The following is a 24,315-nucleotide window of genomic DNA, read 5'->3' as shown; positions in this document are numbered from 1 at the left end:
TTTTGCAAGTGATCTACTGGGCATTGACCAGTGCCAAGGGCCAGAAAACATCACTTCACAGAACTAACTTAATTTCAGCTTTCAATATGTTACTGTTCCCCTTCCTGTCCTTCAGGCCCTGGTAAATCTCATAAAACCCTTTTCAGAATGAAATCCTGCTCTTCCCAAGCTGTAACATGTTTTACAGCATATATTTCTGTATAGTTATCTTATTCTCTTGTTGACAGTCTTAAGGTACTGTTCCCTGGCTGGTAAATGTCTTCCTTATTCTTAAATCCATCCACTTTGTTTTGTTTAGAGCAATGCATGAGGGTAATAAATTGGCTTACAAGTACCTGACACTATTTCTTAGTTCTTTCTGTCTTGCCAGTGCATTATGAATAATACTGAATCCTGGGGATGTCTGGAAGAAGTCAGAAGCATTTTCCCCACTTGCACATCTCCCAGAAGAGCTGCAAGCTGCCTGGATTTCTCTAGTAATCTCACTCGATGGATATGCTTCCATAAAAGGTGTTCCAATAGCTTAATAGATTTATTCCAGAATATGATAATAAACAGTTGTTTCAAATGCCAATTTTAAGACTTGAAAAATATAACTATGTGCATGCATAAGGTCAGAGCATAAATCAGCTCAATAAAACAGCTTTGTAAATATTTATGAGCACAGGGCTCTTCATGTCATGCATTTAACTCCTTCTCTGTTCTCATCTTAAATTTTGACTGGCCTTAGTTTATGGCTGGTAGCTTGGGCTGAGTACCTGACATTGCTAAATTGCTGCCTTGTTTTCTCTGGTATTGCATATACCACAATCCTTGACTGCAGGTGAATGACTTATAGAAAGAAACATGTTTGCATAGTCTGAATTCTAATGGATCTGTGTGAAGTTTGGCAGGCACCACATTACTGAAATAAAGCATGGCCTGGATTTCCCTACATGAGCTGCCGTCTCTCATTTGGCTGCAGACGAGGCAGGACCCACATTCCCTGTTTGTGTTGGTATTAGGATAAGGCTGGTTATGCAGAAGGGTAAGGAAAGGGAGATTAAAAATATGGTTGATAGGATGAAAGGTAAAGGTGTGGAAGGAAAGAAAAGTGAAGGGACCATGAAGGAAGAGTGGCAAAAGAATCAGAGCTGTCAGGATACAGCAGAGATGGTCTAATGGGGCCTGCAAAGATTATCCTCTTGTGTAGAAGTCTTTGTCTCCACGGCACCTTTTTCTGTTGCCATGATCCTTCCCTAGGCATCCTGGCATTTTAGTGGCCCAGAGGAAAGGAAATTGCCTTTTCACTCCCTTTGCAGTAGTCACAGGTGAGGATAGAAGGATGCAATCATATAGACATTTTCTTTTCAATTTTTACAAAGTTGTGCATGTTCTCATTACTTCTATTTGTGTGATATTAGTGCTGGAATTTCAATTACTCTTCAGTAATTCACACCAAAATCTCTTAGTTGCATTTTCTCCCTATGTCACTTGTAGCAGATAGCACCGTGTTAATAACCAGAAATGAAATCTAAAAATAAACCTACTGATAATTTTCTAGTGTTTGTTTGACCAGACCCTTGAGGTTCCTGAGTGGTCAGTTTGGGCTGAGATAAGTGCTATCATTTTTCTTCTCTCATATCTGCTGCCTCTCCAGCCTTTTTGAACTGCAACCCACAAGGGGTCTGAGCAGGAGGTGCTTGTGGCAATTCAGAATGGATTATTCTCATTGAGGAATTGGCTTCCACTGCTTCATGAGAGGCTTTGGCAGATCAAAAGCTGTTATTGCTGAGATCCTGCCAGGCATGCTTCCCATGTATTTCTCTACATCTTCACTGAAACTGCATGGAATCAGTGAAATAGGGGGGTTTGGGTGTGAAAATACTTTTCATTATGTTTACGTATCTTAATTTGCATTTTATAAGGACAGACAGATATGCTGCTATTTAAACAATTACTTGTATTTGATTGTGTTTGCATTTTCATAAGTGAAAAATAATGAAGAAAGATAACTCACTAATTTGCATTCATACTTACCAGAAGATTCTTGTACATTGTACAAATTTACATCACTTAATGTCTTAGCATGCAGATTTGTGTCTTCCTGACTGCAGTGATATCATTCATTAGCAATTACCCTGAGCTCTGATGATCATCGGTTTGGTGTAAACATAACAAAAATATTCTTCATAAAGTATATTTTGGAAAGCTTATTGGCTCTTCTTCCTGAAATTGTGACACATTTTGTATGTTTTAGACACACCACTGGTGTACTTGAGGAAATAAAATATTCTTTGATCAAGTAGGATGTTTGTCTCTGGTGAGACATGCTTAAGGCTTTTATTCTTTCATTTGCATGGTCTGTAGTCAGTGACATTCCCCAGGGATCAATACTGAGTCCAGCCTTATTCAACTTGTTTATCAATAACTGGATGAAGGGATAGAATGCATCCTCAGGCAGTTTGCTGATGATACAAAACTGGAGGGAGTGGCTGGTACACCTGAAGGTTGTGCTGCCATTCAGCAAGACCTTGATAGGCTGGAGAATTGGGTGGAGAGAAACCTGATGAGGTTCAAGAAGTGCAAGTGCAGGGTCCTGCACCTGGGGAGGAGTAACCCCAAGTATCAGTACAGGTTGGGGGCTGACCTGCTGGAGAGCAGCTTTGCTGAGAAGGACCTTGGAGTCTTGGTGGATGACAAATGGACTATGAGCCAGCAGTGTGCCCTTACAGCCAGGAGGTCCAATGGAATCCTGGGGTAAATCAGGAAGAGTGTGGCCAGCAGGTCAAGGGAGGAGATCCGGCCCCTCCACTCGGCCCTAGTGAGTCCACATCTGGAGTGCTGTGTCCAATTCTGGGCTCCTCAGTACGAAAAAGACAAGGAGCTACTGGAGAGGGTCCAGTGAAGGCCACAAAGATGATCAGGGGTCCAGAGCATCTCTCTTTTGAGAGAAGACTGTGGGAGCTGGGCCTGTTTAGTCTAGAGAAGAGAAGACTGAGAGGGGATCTCATTGATGCATATAAATATCTCAAAGATGGATGTCAAGAGGATGATGCCAGACTCTTTTCAGTGATGTCCAGTGACAGGGGAAGGAGCAGTGGCCATAAACTAAAACACAAGAATTCCCACCTCAACATGAAGAAGAACTTCTTTATATTGAAGGTGGCAGAGCACTGGAACAGGCCAGGGACATCTCTGGAGACTTTCAAAACCCACCTGAGATGGTCTCCCACACCCACCTGGACATGTTTCTCTGTAACTTGCTCTAGGTGACCCTGCCCTGGCAGGGGGTTTGAACTAGATGATTTCCAGGGGTCCCTTTCAAGCCTAAAAATTGTGTGATTCTGTGATAAGTCAAACAGATATACGGTCTTTTGAAGGTGGCAACTTCCAAGTGTGTCCCTTCACTCATGTTTCCTGATGGCCAGTTCCAGGCAAGTTACAGCCACAGCTTTTTGCAGCCCCCAAGTTCCTCACCCAAGATGCCATGCTCTCCATATCCAGGACACAAGACTGGGTAGGGTTTGAGGTAAGGTGAGCCAAAGGCCAGTAGAATTTGAAAATGTGGAGCAGACACAATGAAAGCATGGACATTTCAAGAGCATCTTGAGTGGAATCAGTGATGATATTGCTCTCCATCTACTTCCTAGGAAAAAAAGCAAGCATTGTTCTGGGTTGTTTTTTGGTTGTTTTTTTTTTGTTTGGTTGGTTGGTTTTGGTTTTTTTTAGCAGAACTTCTGCTTCCATGAAATTAATCAAGTAAGAATGGGAGTGTATTGTCACACTAGCAGATATCTTGTCTAGATGCACAAACCAAGTCTGAGATTCTTCCTCAAATGTGCAGAACCAGTTCTTTCTGCAACAGGGAGCAGCAATCAAAGCATCAGGAACAGTGGCCTGTCTGTTACGTACCTGCTTTCTCTGCAGTCCCACTCCTTCATCTTGGAGGATCCAGGACTGAGTTCCCTTATGAAGCTTCCTCTTAAAATTATGCCTCTCCAGAGACCTGAAATTGTGAAGGACCTCTATTTGCAACACTAAGTACAGTAAATGCTATTGTATTATCCAACAGTAGCAAATTAAATAATCCCACTCCTGTCACTTTCTAACAGGATAATGTTAAAGGCATTCCTCTGGGATGGAGAGTAATAATTTGCTAATTCCCTTCAGTATTTCATGCTTCTCAGTATTGCAGCTAATTTTCTCTGAGTACCTTATTAACATTCACAATGACTTTGCAGTCCCACCCTAATAGCTCTCAGCAGAGGCAGTGACTGTGAAGGTGAGAGCTGACAGTGACACATTTTCCTTCTTTTTCTCTACAGACTGTATTATCCTGGTTTCCATCCTCTGAGGGCTGTCCAGCTGCTGCGAGTGGGCAAACTGCAGTACAGTCAAGACATGTTTCCTCAGGCGTTGGAGACCTTGAAACAGGTTGGTATTGTGAATTCATTTTTCTCTACTCTCCTTCCTTGCTTCCCCCAAAACTTCCATGTGACTCCCTCTTCTGCTCTGGCTGTACCTCATGCCTTTGGATACTCCTCACAGCTTCTTTCATCAGTGATGTTTCCCCCAGGCTGCAGCTGACTTTGATGGTGGGTCACTGCTGCTCAGCATTTCAGCCATTGGCATCCTCCAGTATCAGTCACTGCTAATTACAGTTTGATAGCTCAAAGGTGCCTGGATGAAAAATTCCTATTAGATATGAAGGATAAAATTATCTCAGTACCTCACATGTTCCTTCTTTCCAGAGCAAAGTGAATCTAGGAGCAGTGAAACCACAGGAAGAGATGCAGAGCTGCAGTTTCTTCCCTCCTTTTTTAATCGGGGTCTGTGATTTCAGGTTAAAGAACTTTGTCTTTCGTGCATGTACGTTATCGTGAGCCACACTCAAATCAACAGGCAAGCTTCTTGATCCCTTCTATTTCTTATTCATCATCTTTGATCTGGGGTTGCAGCTGGTGCTTTGTTAGTTACATTTCAGCTTTAAGCCATCCCTCTTGGACCTGAGCTGACTTTTATATTAATTTCCATGTACCTCAGGCTCCTTTTTGTCCTGCTGTTATATTGCTGTTAGTATCATCTTAAATATATTGAATAATTCCTTTCCATGTGCAACATGTCCTCAGGATGCAGACTCTTACTCACTTCCCGTCTCAAGCCTTCAATCACTGCTGGGGTGCTTTTCCCCTGCTGGAAGATGCGCTGCCTCCAGTTTCCCTCGAAGAGGTCTTACATTTATTGTCTTGTGTTATTGATTGTCCTGTGGTCAGTTTGGCTTGAAGACAGTACGTGCTCCATGTGGTTCACCATCTCAGCTCTCAGCCCACCTCCAGTGCCTGACACAGCTCCTCATTGCCTTTGCTGGGTACTGCAGAAAGCCACCTGGCCCAGATACTTGCCTTTATCTGCTGGGCAGAAGAGGGCCTCAGTGCTGACACCAGAGTTGGGAAGAAGTGCAGAATTTGGCTCTATGTCCCCTTTGATTAATGTCCCTACTATCTGAAGAGCTAGTCTTGTGGCAAAGAGCTAGGGCAACTGCTTGGGATAGAAGGGGATGGGTTTCTGCACTGGGGGTAGGGGAGAGGTGCTTTTTCGCTCCTGCCCAGATCCTCTATAAAGGTAATATCAGTCATAACTCTCTACGTAACTTAGTATTCGGTATTTACTTTTTTTCCAACCCCCATCTCTCTTTGGTTTTAACATCTGATTAATGAAGCAATCTGAATAACTGATAATTTTCATATGTTTAAGTAATAAATTAGTATTTAATATGATGTCACTCTTGATAAGTCTTGGTATAACTTAAATCTTCACTTGGTATATTTTCCTTAAATTGTGGCAATTCTGATCTTTATAAAGCAGATGGAAGAGAAATCAATTCTATTTTCCATGCATTATTCAGAGGTATGTCATATATCTATCATATGCCAGGTAATCTGCTTTGCTCTTTCCCCCATTATATTTATAATTTCCAAATATTCTGACCTTCATTTTTAGAAATAGAGTGAGACCCCAGACGAGCTTCTGTTTTTGTTGATACTGCCACAATATATCAACAAGCATTCTTCTCATTGCATTTCTTATATGATATTGCATCAAATTAAACTGGAGTAAATTCCCCTCGAGACATCCGAACACTGCTTATCAGTGAAGGTGGACATTGTGGTGGGGATTAATATGTTTTTAGGGAAGAATGTTCTTATGTTCATACATTTTTAGTGAAGAAGTCGCCCATTGCAAGCCAGAGTACTATGATATGATCCTTTGAATACTGAGCAATGCCTAACACAGAAACCTTTCTTCAAGCTGTGATCTCCTCTTTTTCTGCAAAGGGACATTATGATCCTGCTTGCTGTTCTGTGCCATACCTCAGTGCTTCTTTAACTGTGATCTCCAAGCCATTAATGATCCACAGGGACACAGTAACTGCTTTACAACTGAGGTGCAGAATCCTGTCATGGTTTCACGTATTCTCTATTCAGCCTCCTCCTTTTTTCACCTTCATGTGTGAGACAAGGGCAGACTGAACTCGCACTCTCTGGGAGCACAGTTGAGAGGAGAAAAAGCTTTTTGTCATCCTGTTTCTCTATATGACTTGTAAACACAGGACAGTACACTTCTTTGGATGAGCTCCTCAACTGATTCACTTCCTTTCTGTCTACACTGAAACAAATTAGAGGAAGATATAATTCCCAGTTTGTTGTGAGTAAAGGATGTGATTCCTAATATAACTCAGATAATGTCCTAGAGTTATATGAGAACACAATTTGGACCTTTGTGATTAGATGTGTCAACAGAGCTTGCCACATGCTCAGAGCAGAAACTCGATTACCTTCTCTGCTTCATTACTCTTCTTAATACACTCTGACGCTGAATAGCAGCACCCTGTTGGAACCCTCGTCCAACTAATTTCAGTGTGGCATTAAGGAGAAGGATGTGGAAGGTGCAAAGAAATTGAGTCAATCTGAGTGAAATTCGCCTCATATATAAATCCTGTTTAATCAGGCAGAGCCTCGGTGCTGCTGGGGATTGACAGCCTCTCTGCACAGTCTGTTAAGACCAGTGGATCTTCACACATAGCTCTGCAGCCCAGCCCTTACTATTGTGCTCTGTGCCCACACAGAAATGAATCACTGTCATAACCACCTTGCTCTTAGAGCCCTGTGGGTTTAAGTGTCTGCCCCATACCCCCAGAGAAGGCTTAAATAATGTAGAGGGCTTTATATTGCCCACTAGAATGAAACCATCCCCTAAATGTATATTAGGTTGTGCAGAATCTAATTTGTTAGATTTTGAAAATAGATGTATGACAGAGAGGCAATACTCCACTGGAATAAAACCTGAAGGTAGCCCTTGGTTTATTGTACAATGAACATGTTATTTTAAAATTTATATACATATAGAGATGAAAGAAGTAATGGTGGGAGGTTAAGTGGAATTATAGATCAGGAAAACTTCTGCCAGCAAAAGACCAGAGCTGGAGCCTTGTCTGAAAAACAAAATTTAAAGAGCCTGAAATTACTGTAAAGCTGCAATAAGAAAAGTTGCAATCAGCTGTCCAGAAGAGAAAAGCTTCTTGATGGGGAAGCAGCACTCCTGCAGGAGCCCAGGAATCTGTTCCATCTCTGGAGCTCATGGGAGCCTCTAACAAGTGCGCAGATTTGCCCTGAGGTGCGCTTATTAGCATAACTATTTGTTTGGTGTCATTGGTTACCGTCACAGCATTGTAAGCAGATCGGTTGCCCATAGGGTGAGCTGAACTTGACTTGGCTGAGGTGGCAGGCAGGATGCAGAGGGGAGGGCTTGGATTCAAGACGGTGTCATTGCTTAGTGTTTCCTCAAAGCAAGATGATGGGTGCTGCAGCATGATGTCTTGGCTGCTGCTCCATCCTCTGGGCTGTGGTGGTGGTGGCTGCCTGTGCCCACACACCTTCCTGAGCAGGGCTATGGTGCCCATCTGCTGAGCAACATCGCGTGGGGATGGGGACAAGCAGGAGGATACACATGTGTAGGGACACTGCCTATCCAGTTTCTCGTGCAGACTCTGCACTTGGCTGGCATGGACTCTCCATGAGCTGATGCGCATGGCTGTCTTGTCTCATGAATGCCTGCAATAGGTACTGTATCATTTCCCTTCTTAAATTAATCCCTTTTGTGGAGGCAAAAAGCACACAAATTGGGTTTCCTTCCCAGGGCATCCTTTGCAAGTTTCACAGCAATGCTGAAGAAATCCCCTTTCTCTAGGTGTTTGCTTCAAAAGCTGAATAATTTACAAGCTGTCATTGATAATAACTGTGATAGTTATTGGTATTCCTATGCCTGCTTTAACACCTTGTGCCCTTCAGTTGAGGTGGAAAGCCAGATATACAGACTGTGAAACACTAGCCTACACTTCCTGCCATTTTGGCACATAGCCATTTGCTTCCTGCTTTCTCTGTGACAGAGCTGTGCCATCCTGAATCTGCTCATGGTTCTCCACAGCCATGGCAATGGGCACCCCGACCCATCCCCACGCAAATCAGGCACAAAAGCCTACACTGCATCTCATTTGCATTCATGGAGCAACAGCCATACCTCTAGTCTAATGAGTTTTATATTCTTCAGGGAGACAGTATGTGCCTGATGACACTGTGGCCTGTGTTGCCATCTTGCAATTACTGTAGTTTTTCATAATTAGATTTTCTCTTTTAGCTGAGAGGAAGGCCACACAGATCACGTGAATCTCCCCAGCCTTGACTCTGCTGGTTAGCTATGTATTTTAGGAGAACAGGGAAGTGGTTAGAGATCCCACATGTTCCTGTTTCTGTCCAGTAAAACAATTCCTTGCATTGAAGCCGAAAATATCCCCAGTTTTGCACTCACCTTTGCAACAACAACTACATAGCCTAATACCAGTTGAATTTAGGGATTACACAAATCATTGCTCTTCTAACTTTGATGCAGCTGGTTCTGACTTGTACTGCAGTGTGTGAGACAGTACATTGCATGAGAATGATTTTCTCCAAGGAAACAAAAGCAAAGACTGTGTTTTTTTCTGCCAGGAAAGAAAAGAAATGGAAAAGAAATGTTGGAGGCAAGAGATAAGTCAGCAAAGGTAGCATTATCTCCAGATTAGGTTTGATATTAAGGATTTTTGCCTTTTTATGAAGGCATATCCATATGGGCATCTCGGGCTGTGCATCAGGGTGTCGAGTCCACATCTATCACTATGAGCCTGACCTCTGTCTTGTAGTGGGGCTGAAGATCAAGGTCAGCTGCCTGGGGCTGTCACTCAGATGTATCCAGATGCACAGCTCTTTGCATGTACCATTCACACTAAGTCCATCAGCTTTCTGGGACAGGGCATGCAACCACTGTGCACCAAGTGTGTGCCACATTGCTCTAGGGTTATCTTGTCCTTTCCTAGTTAGCCTGGGAACAGCTACATGTTACTGTACTACAACACCCATGGGATCCTCCTGTAGCTGTTCTACTTTGCACCATGCAGAGTTTCCTATACCATGGAAGTATTTATTTGCCTCCGTCCCAGGAAGGATTGGCTCTTTTTCTTTCTTTTTACATTACTTTTTCTTTTTTTTTTCCCAAAAAAAAGCTCTTGTACAACATTCCCCTCTCACCCACCCCCCACCCCCAGAAAGTATAATTATAACTTACTTGCAAACATTTTGCAAAAACAGGACCAGCTTTGAATTTCAGCTAACATAGAAATACAGCAAAATTGAGGATTTCTGGTTTCATTTCACATTTCTTAGGCATTTCTAACAGTGATGAAAGTATTTTCATTGTTCTTTTTAGTAGTATGGCACTTTGGTAGCTCAGAACATATTTGGCTCTTTTTAGAGCTCCTTGCTTACTATGATTTGTTTTGACTGTTATTTCAACTTGTTCTTTCAATCTTTTGCTGCCTCCCTCTTCTTTTAAGAATTAGCTAATTTGAAGCAAAAATAAACTGTGCTAGAATTTCCTTATGCTTGCCAGTCTCTAGACTTTAGAAGTAGATGTTCTTTCCTTCCACCAAAGAATGTATTTATTTTTACTTTTATCTTTCCAATTTAAATGATGCCTCTTCCTCAGCATTGTTTCCGAAAAGATACTCTTTCTGCAATACAAAGCTGATTTAGCTGGATTTCATCAGCTCACTGGCCAAGGAACCCATTGAAACACAGGCTGCATTTAGTTTTTGGCAGTTCTTCAGTTTGGGATGATGAAAAATCTGTGATGTCTTTTTTCTTGCCAGTACACTTCTAGCTCCCTAGTTCTGTCTTCAGAAGTGCTGAATCAATTTCCACCTGGTAGTTCACTCCTTGCAGGAGGAATTTAATAGAAGGAAGAAGCAGAAATGTCGCATGGAAAGTGACAATCTCAACGTGAACTGGGCAAAGAGCATTTCAGACATATCTGTGGCAGGGAATCAGTGAAACTACAGGTAATATCAGCAAGTGTAAATTGGCCTAGCAATAGAAGATGACAAACACATAGAGAAACTAATCTCTGGGAAAAGCCGCAAAGACCCATTATGCTGCATGCCTCCTTACAGGGAAATTATTAATGTTCTGATTTGTTTGGTGCTATGTATAGTTCCTCGGGATAGAGTTAAGGCACTTCATTGCATTGGTTAAGCATTAATCCATTTCTATTCACAGGACTTTGAGGCTGCTAACATCATGAACATCATTGTCATCTTTTAAATAGTGTTTGGAAACCTGGGGTGCTGCAGTTGAAAAATCTTGAAGTGGCTCAGTGCAAAAGTATCTTGTTTTATTATGCCAAACATGGAGCTGTGCAACATATTTGTGGGATTTAACACCTCAAAATAATGTGTCAGTGCCTCCTCCTTTGTCAAGGACAAATCATGATACACTTTGGGATGCTTCACTTCTATTTTGACTATGCTGTGCATTCAAGCCCCCAGCTGCCAACCACTGGAGGTCCACTATTTATATCCCTATCCCACTGCAGGGTCCAACCATTTTGCATGGTCTACACAATGTGTCCCTTTCTGTTCTTTCCTCAAGGCCTATAATATTATGAAGGTGACCCATGGGACAGATCACAGCCTGATGAAAGCCTTGATGGAGGTAAAGGAAGAGTGTGAGGCCATGATGAGAATGCAGTGAAGATAATCTCGTCTGGAAAACAAAATATTGAAGGAGAAAGAAAATCAAATGGGTTTTATTTCATTGTGAAGCTTCTTGATGATGTTAGTGTCTTTTCCCTGACATATTTGCTGTACAAAATATTTATTAGTTTTTCTGTATGGTTTGAATTGAGTTGATGTTTGGAGGAATTCCTGTAATTTTCAGAGGACTTTTTTCTCCTACCATCAATCTAATTGACAATATCTAATTATCAGTTTAAAGCACCTAATTTAATTGATAAAAAATATTGATAAATGCATATGGAATCTTCATCAGTTACAAACTGCTCTCATTCCATTTATATTAGCAGTCAATTTTTATATCAGTTTATGTCAGCAATTAAGAATATCATGTCAGACACATTATAAGTGCAGAGAATATACTTATTCCCTTTGCCTTGCCCTTAGATAAGGTTTCCAAAAGCCTGATCCAGGGCACTTTGACATCAAATAAATTTCCCAGTGTTCTAAATGAGATTTTCTTCCCTCCCAATATATCTTCAGGGCTCTGTCTCTCTTCTTGCATTTCATATGTTATAATATTGAATATTAACATGAATTCAATAAAAAATTTTATCAAAAGTCTCTCTATGTGGAAATTGCTTACTCTGCTCTCTCCCTGTTTTGCCTTCTTCAGGGAGTTTTTACTTCTACCATTTTTAAAAACAGAGAGACTGGGGCCTGTGAGCTCAGTGGTATGGATTCTAGACCTTTGTGAGTCTGTGGGGATCAAATGTCACTTCCCCAAACAGTGAAGCCCAGAGACCTACAGATCAATGCTGTCATCCCCAGGGAAGAGAAGGATGTCTTGGAAAGCACAGACACCCCGTTTCCCCATCCTATCAGCAAGAGAGTTCTTCTCGACAGAGCTGTTGACTTCCACTTTTAACACAGAAACAAATATTAACAGAAGCCAAATATTTATGAAGAACATTAAAACCTAAATAATTTAGGACCTTTGAAAACATTGCTTCAGGTGTGTTACTCCTCTCTAACAATTTATTGCTGCTACTCCAGCCATGACTGTTACTTCATTAATCCATCATTGTTGTGAAGTCAGGGTTTTTTCACACGAGTAACTTGACACCATTGATTATTACACGATGAGAACACATTTAAAAAGAAAATGAACACTCTGGGCATAGTTTACAGCCACGGCACATGAATGCCAATGGTGAGGAAGATATCTCCTTTCAAGGCATTTGAATTTGTTCCAGCGTATGGAGCGTTCACTTGCCTGGCAGTAATATGCAAGCAATAACCTATGAAATACAGTGCATTTCTGGAGTACGTAGCATGGCTTGGTGCCAGAGGCCAAGTCATATCAGCCACCCAAGAAGTGCAGTAATCCTCACAGAAATTCACTGCTTGGTTGGGTCTTCCTGCTATTATGAAAAGGAAATTGTCTGGGGCAAAAGGTCAGACCTCTGCATTTATTGGGATTTCTGGCAAAGTAATGGCATCAGTCATGGACAACCAGAAAATGGGAGGGGTACTCAGTCTTCAAGATCTATTTTCTGGTTTTAAAGGGACACATGTATATTAGAATTTATGTGATTTTTGCATAAAGATGATGCTTATGATATCTTGTGATTACAGATCTGGTACTAAGATTTGCAAACGGAAGGGACTTCAGAGTACAAGGTAATGTGATGCATTAGTTTATGCAGCACATACTGGTAGACAGCCTGCCAGCTCTCATGCATGCAGACACATCTGTGTGTATGAACTGGAGCACTGTTTGCTGGGGCTTCTGGTACAGGGACGTCTCAACACTCCAAGCACAATAGCAGGGAAAGGTGGGTGCTGTGGAGGGGAAGAGTTACCTGATGTCAGATGAGAACAGCCACCTTGTATTATGCTGAAGCGCCTACCTATGCTGGGATTTTGTCTCCAGCAGTGGTCTTCACTAAAATCCAAGAAGATGCTTAGAGAAAAGGTATGAATTAAACAGTTCCACTGGCTGCCAGGACAGGAAACAGAGAAGGAAATGTGTAATGTAGAGTGCTGTAGAGTATCACAACAGTAAGTGTGTTGCCGTGAGTGCAAGGCTGTTGGAAATCCATCCACAGCCTGCTGAGCAATGCAGGGAAAAAATCAGCAGCAGGTTGGTTTGTGGCTCAAGGTTCTGAGGACATCACTGCATTGCCTGCCATGCCTGGCCTTCTCTGGGCAGGTCTGCAGAGGCTCCTTGGTGCAGGGGCGTAATCCATACTTTATATTCATTATTGTTGATGCCAATCTTACACTTCTTTCATCTTGGTCAAGGCAAAAGTCACGTTTTCTGGTTGGTTTCAATCATTTACTGAGCTGTCTCCTTTAGAGAGTCCCATGCACTAACACCACTGGCAGGGCTGACAGTGCTGCAGCGGAGGTTGTTGTGGGCAGATTTTCTCTCCTGGTGGCCCCACTCCAGCCTATTTTCTGCAAAGAATGCTGGCCCATGACTGTGGAGAGATCCTTTGAAAGTGTGGTAGCAAGCAAGCATGCCAGCAAGGAGGGAATGTTAGATAAGCACTCATTTCAAATCACATAATCTTATCTTTGCACTGACATAATGTTTAGTTTTTCCGAATAATATCTGTCAAATTTTTCAGGTGGTGGTGTTAGCTTGGTAAGATAAAGATGCTAAAGTCAGAAAGAGGCAGACTGCAACGTTATCTGTAATGCTGGCAGGCTTGCTGCTTGCTTCACACAGGTTGGAGGCTTTTCCAGTGCCTTTTGGAAAACAATGGTGATTTGGGCTCACCTCAAGTTTTAGGAATACATTTTGAGTTACTTTTGGTTTGTCACTATCCCTTAAATTAGTCCAGGAAAAACAATGTTAGATTGGGTTTAGAGGAAGTAGAATTGCATGCTAGTATGTGTCTGGACAAAAAGCAGTACCAGCACACAGGAAAAAAATACCAAAGATTATACAGTTTTGCGAATAACCGATTACAGTTGAACAAAACATTTGTCTTAAAAAAATAATAATAATTCCCTAAACTGTGCTATTTCTTTAAGCATGGCATAACTCTCTGTATCCATGCCCCTTGAGGAGTTCTGACCTGATGCTGGAAGTAGAAACTCTCTGGTCTCCTGGCAAACAGAGCTTGCATGCAAAGTAGAGTTGGTAGAAGGCAAAAGAAAATGCAGTAAACCAATTTTTTAGAGCTTTGACCTCCTTGAGTCTATCAGCCTGTGTGTGAAGTCTATCATGCATGGGTTTATGCCAAGATAATTCGCCTGCTACTCAGCCCTTCTTGTGCTTCTCACTGTAAGCCTCTTCTCTGATGGCTACGGTTTTTTAGCAAGCTTTTCTTAGATTTGTTTTTTTTTTTAACATAACATATTTATGAAATACAGAGCCTGTTTTCCTGCACAGTATATTCCAAATAGTCCCTGGCCACTGCAAAGCTCTTAATGAACAGAGTTCTATTTTTCACAGAGGTTGTGCCAGTTATGAGGATTTTTTTTTCCTGAATCAGAATTAAAACTCCCATAAGACAAGGAGAAGAAGGAAGGTCTTACAGTTATGGACATGGAGTTCTGGCTTGGCTTCTGTGCTACACCAGAAACTGTGTCTGACCTTGCGCAAATCAGAAAGGGCTAGATATCCACAGTTGGGTTTTGTCATTGTGGATCCTTGGAAAATAGCTCCTTATTGTTAAAAAAAAAAAAAAAAAGAAAAGAAAGAAAAGCAAACCCAAAGAAAATAAAAGGAAACTGGCTATGACACTCTCCATAACACTGCTTCACTAAATCACTACTGTGCAGTTTAAAAGTAAACCAGCAGGAGAAATGGACCCACCACAAGAGAGATTATAAATCAGAGCTACAATTTAATGAAAGATATCACAATAAATACACTGACACAAAGAGAAATTGCTTTCAACTCACGAAACCCAGCAGTATAACCCAGTGTCCTGGGGCACAAACCCAAAGGGGTTTGTAAGCCCTTGTGCTGAGACCCGTGTGGTTTCCCCCGAGGTCAAAGCAAAAGGAAGTGAAGAACCTGTTGGTGCAGATGATGGCTGTAGTCTAGTTGAGAGTGGTGGTCTATTCCTGTCGACATCTTGCTGCTCCTCTGGATCTGATGAGGGGTTTTTGCGGGCGGGCGGGCGGGCTGGCGGGCTGGCTGGCTGGCTGGCTGGCTGGCTGGCTGGCTACCTACCTAACCAACCTACCTACCTACCTACCTACCTACCTACCTACCTACCTACCTACCTACCTAACCTACCAACCTACCTACCTACCTAACCTAACCTAACCTAACCTAACCTAACCTAACCTAACTACCCACCCTACCCCCCCACCCCCGCTTATGTATCCTCAGGGAGCACCCAGTCCCTCCCCCAGGGTGGGGACTCACACAATGGGTGATTAACTCTGTGAGTCATGGAGTATTTTTGAACTGTTGATGGCCAATTAGCAGCCACACACCCTCAGGCTGGGTATGAAGCTGATAATGACTCCCTGGTCAGCTACCGCAAATAGTCCATTGTTCTTGGGAAACAAATAGAGGGGATAGAATACATAGCTTTGATCACCCCCACACAGAGATAAACTGGTCCCACCTGCTGAACTAGGACAACTACTTACAGGGGCTTAAAGACTCTATATGCCTTCATGTAGTGCATTATTGCACGAGAGTTATGTGCCGAAAATGTAGTTCTCAAAATATCTCTAAGTACTTTAAAAAGGAGGCTACGTATTATTTCACAGTTGAGGAAACAGAGGCCTATAGATAAGTGACTCAGGGTGCACAGGTTAATGCACGGGCAGAACTGCCAACAGCCCCAGAGCAAGGGGTGGGCATCAGTGCCCTCTCACAGAAAAAGGTGTTAATGGGAGCAGCAAACAGTGTTGCAGAGAGGCCCTGCACCAAACAGTTGCAGAAATAACAGTTACAGAAAGTACTAATTATGGGAGAAATATCTGCACAGTGAAGCTTTTGGAGAAGACCAGCAAACAGCTGGTTGCCATGGCAATTTACAAACATTAATCATGTCCCACATGACCATATCCAGACTGGTGTTAGAGATGCAGGAACATGCAATGCCTTCATTACAGCCCTGCCATTGTTGGCTGTGGGTGGCATGGGGTGCAATAGCATTGTCATCATCATCATAGTTATCTCAATTGCAGGTATTACACAAGAGCTTCTCCACAACTGAGTTGCCAAACAAGGGCAGAGTGCTGTGAGCTGCCCCTGCCCTCTCTGTGCCTCCTCCACATAGGCAAAGCTTTGGTTTCCACCTACAGAGCTCCAACAAGGTCTGGAGAACAGTCAAAAAATTCAAACCAAGTGCTTTTGTGCATTTCAGACCAAAGTTCCTCTTTCCCTTTTCTTTTTTCTTCTTTTTTTTTTAGATGACAATTTTCTTTTTCCTATCAAAGTACATTAAAAAAGACCTTTTCCTTTTTATTTCTAACTTTACAAATTTAATCAGACTGAAAATACATTTTGTATGGCTGTTTTGTAAAATGTGCCCTTTAAGAATATTCAGGTGTCCACTTTCCTTTCCCTAAGCATAAGGAATGCACCTTAGCTGAAATCCTGTGGTCTTCAATTCTTGCCATTCAGCAAAGTGGTTGTTTATCCCCACAACAGTGATGTGTAAGCCAGGCCTATATGACCCCCATTAGTGTTTCATGGGGAAAGTTCAATGTTTTTATTTGCTCTGCACTTGTGATCAACATGAACAAATCAATTCTAATTCCATCATTCTTTAGGCTTTTTGTAGGTTTTAATAAGGACCTTAGAGATTCCTTCCCCCCTCCAAAATAAAAAAGAATAACTCAGGCTTAGTAATTAGGCTTCATACAGTCACTGCTCACACAGAGGAACCTAACAGGTTCTTTATAGTTCCCAGGAGACCAATTAACCTTCTTTTAAATATATCTCTATATAGCCACAGAGACAGGCACACACAGAAATGTACATACACACAAGCTTTTCAGCAGTCTCAGATGTTCCATCTCCTTGTTAACCAAATTCTGATGGGGTTTATGGCAAGAGGGCAGGGCTGAAGCATCCTGCCTGAGTCCGTTTTAACTCCAAAGGTGCCTAAATCAGGACAGAGTACAATCTCTGCTTCTGATTTCCTTGCCCTCAGGACAGGAGGAAGAGGAAAATCATGCAACCTCTTCTTTGCTTAAAGTTCCCCTCCATCTCTTGGGCTTAGGCAGGCAGCACTTGCTGGTAACCTTACCTGGAGCTAAGGACCTGCTCCTCCATCTCCGTTTCAGCTAAGGGCTAGTCTAGGAGGTCTGACAAGACTACAGAAAAGTGCAGTGCTTTCTTTCTCCGCCCCTCCAATTCTGCAGCTCTGATTCTCAGTCCCCAGAGGGTTCAAATAGGAAGGTGGCAATTTTACATATCTCTTCGAGGAAAACTGCACTTTAAATCACAGGTGATTCCTCTTGACAATTCCACTTGACTTTCAGAGCAGGAGCCAGGAGACTGTAATAGAGAAGGGTGTCTGATGAGAAAATTAGCAGAGCTCCACTCTTCCCCTCCCCTAGGCCTTGTGCTCTGTTCTGTGCTGTTCTTGACAGTTTACTTTTAATGAAGCTCCTTTTAATGAAGCATTTTTTGTGTTGTCTTCCTGTTGCAGTAGGTGCCAGGTGTGGTGCTGAGCATCCCATGATGAAACAGGTAGAGGAGAGGTCTGGCCTGATTGTCGTTGAGCTGTCCCTTGCCCAGCTGGGGACACTCCAAAGTGGTGCATTGCTAAGCCATGGAACCGCCATCCCTCCCACAATCAGCAGCACAGTTCAGGAGCCCACAGTGAAGGATGGGATCTTGGGAGAGAGTTTCAGACCTCACACCACTGCAGGAAGGAACCACTCTCCATACTCTATAGCAGTAGCCACATAGCTGAGGGACAGCCAGTGTTCTGGGAACTGGAGTAGCAATGATGGGGACTGCACGAAACCGAGCAGCCACAGCTGAGCATTTGCCTCTGCTTCTCACACTCCCTCACGGGGATGCAAGGGCCCTTGTTGCACTTCAGTCTATTTGAAAGTCATGTCAGGCTCTGGGGAGAGTCTTCAGTGAGGTACTGGCAATGCCTGGATTTCTATTCTCTTTAATGTCATTAAAGTTGTGCACCCAGCTTATACTCTATACAGGACTATGATCAGAATACCATTACTGGGGAGTAATGTTCCCCATCACGCTAACAGAAATGTGAATGAGTTGGGAATGTTCATTTCTGACCATCTGTGACTGAATGCACCAGTAAATAATGGTACTTTTAAAGGTCAGAATAATGAGGTTATGCAAAGACTTCTCTTTTTTTCATCATTACCAAATGTTTTCTATGGGGACTGTTATATAATTTGTGAAAAATAAACAAAAATCTGATTTTGTGTTTTCTGCAAAGACCAGAGGAATAGTGATCCAAAGTCTAGGATGAGGCAGCCCGCCAGACTCAAGGCATCAGGCAAGGATGTTGCCTTATTTATGTCTAGCAAATAGGAAAATGAATAAAAATCCTTCAGATGGGCATTGTCCAAATTCTTTTCATCAGAGCCCTAAAGCATTTTGTGCAATCCATGCAATGTGAATGTGATACACCCAGGCCACAAAACTGTTTGTTTTACCATTAAAATCCAAAGCCTTGGCAAAATGTGTCCTTCCAAAGTAAAGGAGAAGCTCATCAATAGACCAAGATCTCCTCTGCTGTAAATGAGTCCTTTGAAATCTGCTGCTAAATCACATGAAATGTTGGTTATTGGGTGGTTGGAGCAAGGAGCTTGTCCTGCTAGTGAATTGGAAAATGTCTGCTTTGCTTTGTTGGTGTTTGTAGAGCTGCAGAATCAACATGGAGCCCTGCAGACTTGCTTAAATCTAGCCTGTGGCCCAGACAGGCTTTAACCTGAGTGTCTTTCCTCTTGACCAAGACCTATCAGGCAGTCACTTAGCTGGGCAGGTATCCCAATTCAGACCAGAGCCAGATGAGGACCTGAGGGAGGCAAAGGCAAGGATTTTATTCCTCCCTTATGTGATGCCTTCAGCAACACCTTTCTTTTACATTTGTGAAATGCAGCAATGTGCCAAAGCCAACTGTAGACCATATTGCATTTTCCCCTCTACGGGAAAAAGGTGCCTTGGGGTGGTTTTTAAGGCCATCCACCTCACACTGCAGTGAGCCTTAGGGAGCTTCCCTTTGCTCTGCTCTGCACTGCAGAGAAACTGGTGCTGTCCTCACTGCACGCTTTATGTCCTGGTCTGCAAAGTGATGGAGTCTGTCATCAGGGGTCATTGCTCTTGAAGTTGTGGAGGTTTTATCATTGTAAAAAGATACCAAGTGCCCAATTCTTGTTGAGGGGGGAGGAGGGAGGGAACAGAGGTCAAAAAGCTCTCTATAAAAAAAAAATCCAACCACAAAATTATAATTTCTGAAGAGGCATGGAAATGTTTAGCTTGCTGCTTCATTCTTGGCAAGTGTCAGAGAACAACATTTAAGCAGGACAAGTCCCCAACTCTTATGCTGGCTTTGGATCACGGCAGCTATTTTGTGCCTGCTGCTCTCTGGTACTGGCTGAGCCAGGCCTGTTTTGGCACCACCTGCCCTGCTCCCCACCCCAGCAATGGGGGAGGCAATTGTTCAGGCTCAGCTACCACCACCAGTTTGTGGAGCAGGGCTTTGCCACCTGGGCACACTCATAGAGGATGTCTGCAAAAGGAAAGAGAATCTTGTTATCGCTAGCCTGGAATGCCCTCTACCATCTGCAGCTCCCATCAAAATGCTTGTGCAGTCTGCCAGATGAAAATGATGGAAACCCTGAGTTGATTCAGGCCAGCAGACCATCCTATGCAGAGGAAGCCAGGTTTGGTCCCAGTGTCCCTGCGCCAGCCTTCACCCAGCTCTGCCAGGCACCTCAGGCACCAGTTGAACTTTCTCACAGTGAGTGGGCCAGCTCCTGATCAGCCAGCACTGTCCAGCAGCCACGCAAAGCTTCCAGAATGTAGGCAGGTGTAGAATTCCTTAGTGAAATGGGTTTTCAGCTTTACCATCTGAAATACTTTGATTATTTTGGGTTTAATTACAAGTTACCTTGCTGTATAATTTGAAGGAAAAAAAAAGAAAGTTCTATTCCATGTTGCCTTGGGAAGAATTTCTAGGGTCATAGAATTTAGAGCTCAAAGGTTTACAATCCTAGTGAGATAAGGCAGTATAATAGCCTCCACACTTTATGGTGAGAGCTTATGAAGAGGTCAAAATGGCTTACCATGAGGGGCAGTTTTACTTAAAGTTCCTGTTTGAGGAGGGGAAGTCACATTCTAAATCATCACTGACATAACTATTAGATTGTAGGGGTTTGAGTCGTTTGGTTTCCCCCAGCCTCAGTGGTTTTTTGTGCTTCAGTGAGACAATTAAGTGAATGCCAAAATGAAATCATGTGCCTGCCTCAGGCCTCTGGCCAGGGGGTGCCATTGCATGTCCTGTGCTTTTGTAGGGGCAAGCAAGGTATCTACAACTCACCTGGTATCACTCTACAACTCACCTGGTATCACTCTGCACTTAAATTGCTGACATGTCTATAAATGCCCTCCTGCTTCCGTGAACTTGGATGGGTTCTGTCATCCCCTTTATCTCCTCTCAGTCCTCTCTCTCTGTGGCATAGTTCTGCCTTGTCCATGGTCTAGCAGCTCTGTTCTGTTACAGGCTGGACTAGAAGCCTGCAACTACATTGCGCTGGAGTGTGTCCTGGGGTCTGTGCATAGGCAACATCACTAACCTAGTGTCTGTGTTATATACAGTGGTGAAAAGGACCAGCTCAGAACAGCCTTAAAAACACCTTGGTAGGGAACTACAGATAACTTTGAAATGATCTACCAGAGAGGCTCACATGCCTTGACTTTGATGGCTACACTAACCAGCTACAGAGAATCAGGAAACCTGCCTCTTGGGCCATTACATGTTGCAAATACACAGAAAAACTGGGAAAGCAAGCTACTAACAGGACATAAAAGCAAGATAGGAATTGTTCAGAAGAGCAATAAATAAATGTTTCATGGCACAAGTAGTGGGTACATAGATGATTTTACTGGGTGGAATGCCAATCCCAGAATAACTTTTTCACTGTGGAAGTGTTTCAGTGCCCTGGTATCTCACAATAACTGCAATCCCCTTGACAGATTTCAGGTGCAAAGCCCTCTTGCTAGGCTACAGGTTTATTCAGTATCCAGATAGTGTTTGTTCCTGTGACTGACCTGCTCTGCAGACCCCTTCATGCCACTGCAGTGCTGATTGTCAAGCAGATGAATGGGTGCTCCCATTGTTTCATCCTTGACAGCAGAAAAAAAGAGAGTCCCATGGATGTAAAGTCTCCAATGCCAAGGCCTAGAGGCTGTCCAGAAGCCCCGGGGGCTGCAAGAGTCCCTAACCCCAGGGCTGGGAGCCAGCTGTTATCTTTCCCATTATTGTGTAATTGCCATGCTTTCCATTTTCCTTGGAAATTAGGAGAAAATGCTGTTACAGTTGCAGCGTCTTTCTTGGCTCCCTCCTGTGCCACTTGCAGGGTAATCCAAGGTTTCCATCAAATATGGTTTCATAGCAGGCAGCTTGCTCGTAAATAAAAGCAGGCGGCTGCCATGACTCTCTTCACAGTTGTGGCCCTGGGCGCCCAGCTAAATCACAAAGGTGGGAGCAAGATGGGCCACTCTGCATGGGTGGGCCCTGAAAGACAAGGTAGGCAGGAGCACTGCTATTCCTTTGCATCACTGGGAGCTCTTGTTTCAAGCAAGCTCCAAAAGGCAGTTTGCAGGAGTTTGTGCTGAACAGCACAGGGCATCCAACAGAATAAATAGGGAGTAGTCGGCAGAGCACAGCCCAGCAAGCAGGGTGGCTTGTGGGCTCCCCCACCTCTTCCTTATTGTAACTACAATGAGCAATTCATCTTTTGACAAACTAAATGTAGGAAAATGTCAAGGTTTTTTTCCCATCTCCCTGGTTTCCTGTCATTCAGAGAATGAAGATGATAAAGGGACAAGGACAGACCCTGCTCATTTTAAAGTGAGTGACAAAGGTCTCCAATTGCTGGAGGTGTGAGACTTCCTCTCTGCAGCAAGCCCCAAGTCCCACACACAGTACCAACAAATCTGGCTGCACTGGAGTCTCTAGGAGATAGAAATGGAAATATGGATATGTGCCAGATGCACACAGCTGAATATGTTTGGCTGCCAGTTGGTTGACATGAAATCCACAATCTGACACAAAGTATGGGTGCCAAACCTGTGCTATAAGTATCCATAGAAGAGATACATATAAACATATATGAAAATGAATGCAGGTCTTTTCCCTAGACAAGCATCCACTGGGGATGGACCAGTTTTGGCTGTCTTGAAGCTTGGCCCAAGTCCACACTTGCCAAATTTTTTCTTGAGAGTAGACAGGACCTCCAAGCTATGTACATGTTTTTGGAGGTTATGAAAGTGGTCTTTGAGCAATGTAGAGCATTCTTGTGGTCACAGCCAGCAAAACATTGTTCAGTGGTAAAATAGCAGATGCCAGACTCCAAAACTGCCGGATTGACAAGAGTCAAGACTACTAACATACCATAAAAAGTAAAATCCACAGACGGCCTTTTCTAGAGGAACTAAACATTAACATTGTGTTCATCTCAGTGACTGGGAACTGAATTTTCTCCCTCTCATCCTTCCTCAGTGCCTTCTAGACAGTTACTTCTACCAGTCTAAGTGAGGGTGAGGTTCTAAAAGTCTGGTTTGCATATGGATATGGGAGAGTAATATGCTTTAGCAAAAACTTCCCCTTCTCCTGGTTTTCCAGTAACTGGGGAGCTTATTCAGGACTCCATAAGGAGATGAGGCCTGTCAGGTTTCCATGCTAAACAGTATCCTGATTTTTAGTCTGAAAGACAAGACTTAGTCATGGATGCCAACAATTTCAAGCAGGCCTCCTAAGGACACCAGCCTTTTGCTAGATGTGAGCCCCGCTCTCACTCCACGCATGAAACCTTTGCTTGCTGTCTTGCTCCAAATCAGAAGCGAGGTTTGTAAGGCTCCAGGTTTGACTATGAGTGAATTTATTTTGTTTCCAGCTCATCTAGAGCACATCACCATCAGTTCTGTCTCTTAGACAAAGGCTAGGACTTGCACTAACTGATTTTTCTCATTTTGTCACTGTAAGGCATTTCAGATTTCTTAATACTGATGTGGCTACATGATAACAGCAATGAAGATAAATTACCTCAAAAATAGGCAATAAGCCTTTTAGCTCTTTAGAGCACATCAGAGCTATTCTGAACAGCCCACAGACGAAAGAAACGGCTGTTTATCTTCATTTACAGCTACTGTGGAGAGGCACAGCATGCAAATTCACTGGCCCAGGGGCAACAGCTAAGTAGTACTGGAGTCACAGGGCTTGCTGCAGTAAGAGGGGAAAGGGGACTCTCTCCTCCCCACCATCAGACTTTGCTTCTGTAGCCACCTCAATATTTTTTGTTTGGAAGAGCTGATCACTTTAGATGACTTCATCTCCTGTCACTGTGACTGCTGGCTCTGCCACCAAGCTGTAGAATGGGACAGAAGGACTATATTAAATTCTCACCAAGCTGTTAACCAAATATTTAGATGCTTAGCACCCTAACAAGTCCCCCCTAAAGTAGGGCGTATGAGGGAATCATCTGCTAGCAAGTGATGTGCTTGAAAGAGGTTTAAAATTCTTCTTTTTTCCTTCCCTATGAGAAGTAAAACTTGTTGATTCCTTCCAATGGGAAGAGACCAGTGTCCTTATCAAGGCTTGCCGTGGTGTCAGTGGGAATGTCATATTTGCCCAGAGAGCTTATTCATATCTTGTCCTTTGAGTGAGGCACTCCCTTAATTATCCACAGGGAATGCCACAAATGTGAGCTGAAGGCAAGCAGATATTGCACACACCTCAACAGCAGCTCGGGGGTCAGCTGGACCTGCCACCATTACTTCGCTGAGAGAGAAGCATGTCTTGACACAAGACACACATTCTTTATTACTCCCATGTTGCCTTACGTACCTGCATGGTGGCTGAGGGAAATCTGACACACTTGCTAGAGATGACAGGAAATTACACCTATGAACACATTCTTATAGTTTGTTTGGTCTCAGATTTTTCCCTTGTTTGCAGACACAGACAGAGACAGAGCAATCCTCACTCATATGGGGAGGCACATGTGCATAGCCAGCTTATGTAAAAGCCTGA

At 43.2% G+C, this 24,315-nt stretch overlaps 1 protein-coding gene across 4 annotated transcripts in view; it reads left to right on the top strand.

Moving 5' to 3' along the window:
- The window catches only part of SMYD3 (SET and MYND domain containing 3), a 410,479-nt gene extending 398,789 nt beyond the window's left edge, over positions 1-11,690 (top strand). For all 4 annotated transcript variants that reach the window (XM_071548005.1, XM_071548006.1, XM_071548008.1 and 1 more), the window contains 2 exons: positions 4,308-4,416; positions 11,001-11,690. In XM_071548005.1, the coding sequence (XP_071404106.1) occupies positions 4,308-4,416; positions 11,001-11,102 (211 nt within the window). In that variant the 3' untranslated portion in view covers positions 11,103-11,690. The remainder of the gene's footprint in view (positions 1-4,307; positions 4,417-11,000) is intronic.
- Positions 11,691-24,315: the final 12,625 nt, after the last annotated feature.

This window comes from Pithys albifrons, chromosome 2 (genome assembly GCF_047495875.1).
Source record: "Pithys albifrons albifrons isolate INPA30051 chromosome 2, PitAlb_v1, whole genome shotgun sequence".
In the NCBI taxonomy this organism is placed as follows: domain Eukaryota; kingdom Metazoa; phylum Chordata; class Aves; order Passeriformes; family Thamnophilidae; genus Pithys; species Pithys albifrons.
The sequence above is the reverse complement of the archived record's forward strand: the minus strand, read 5'-3'. Positions and strand labels throughout refer to the sequence as shown.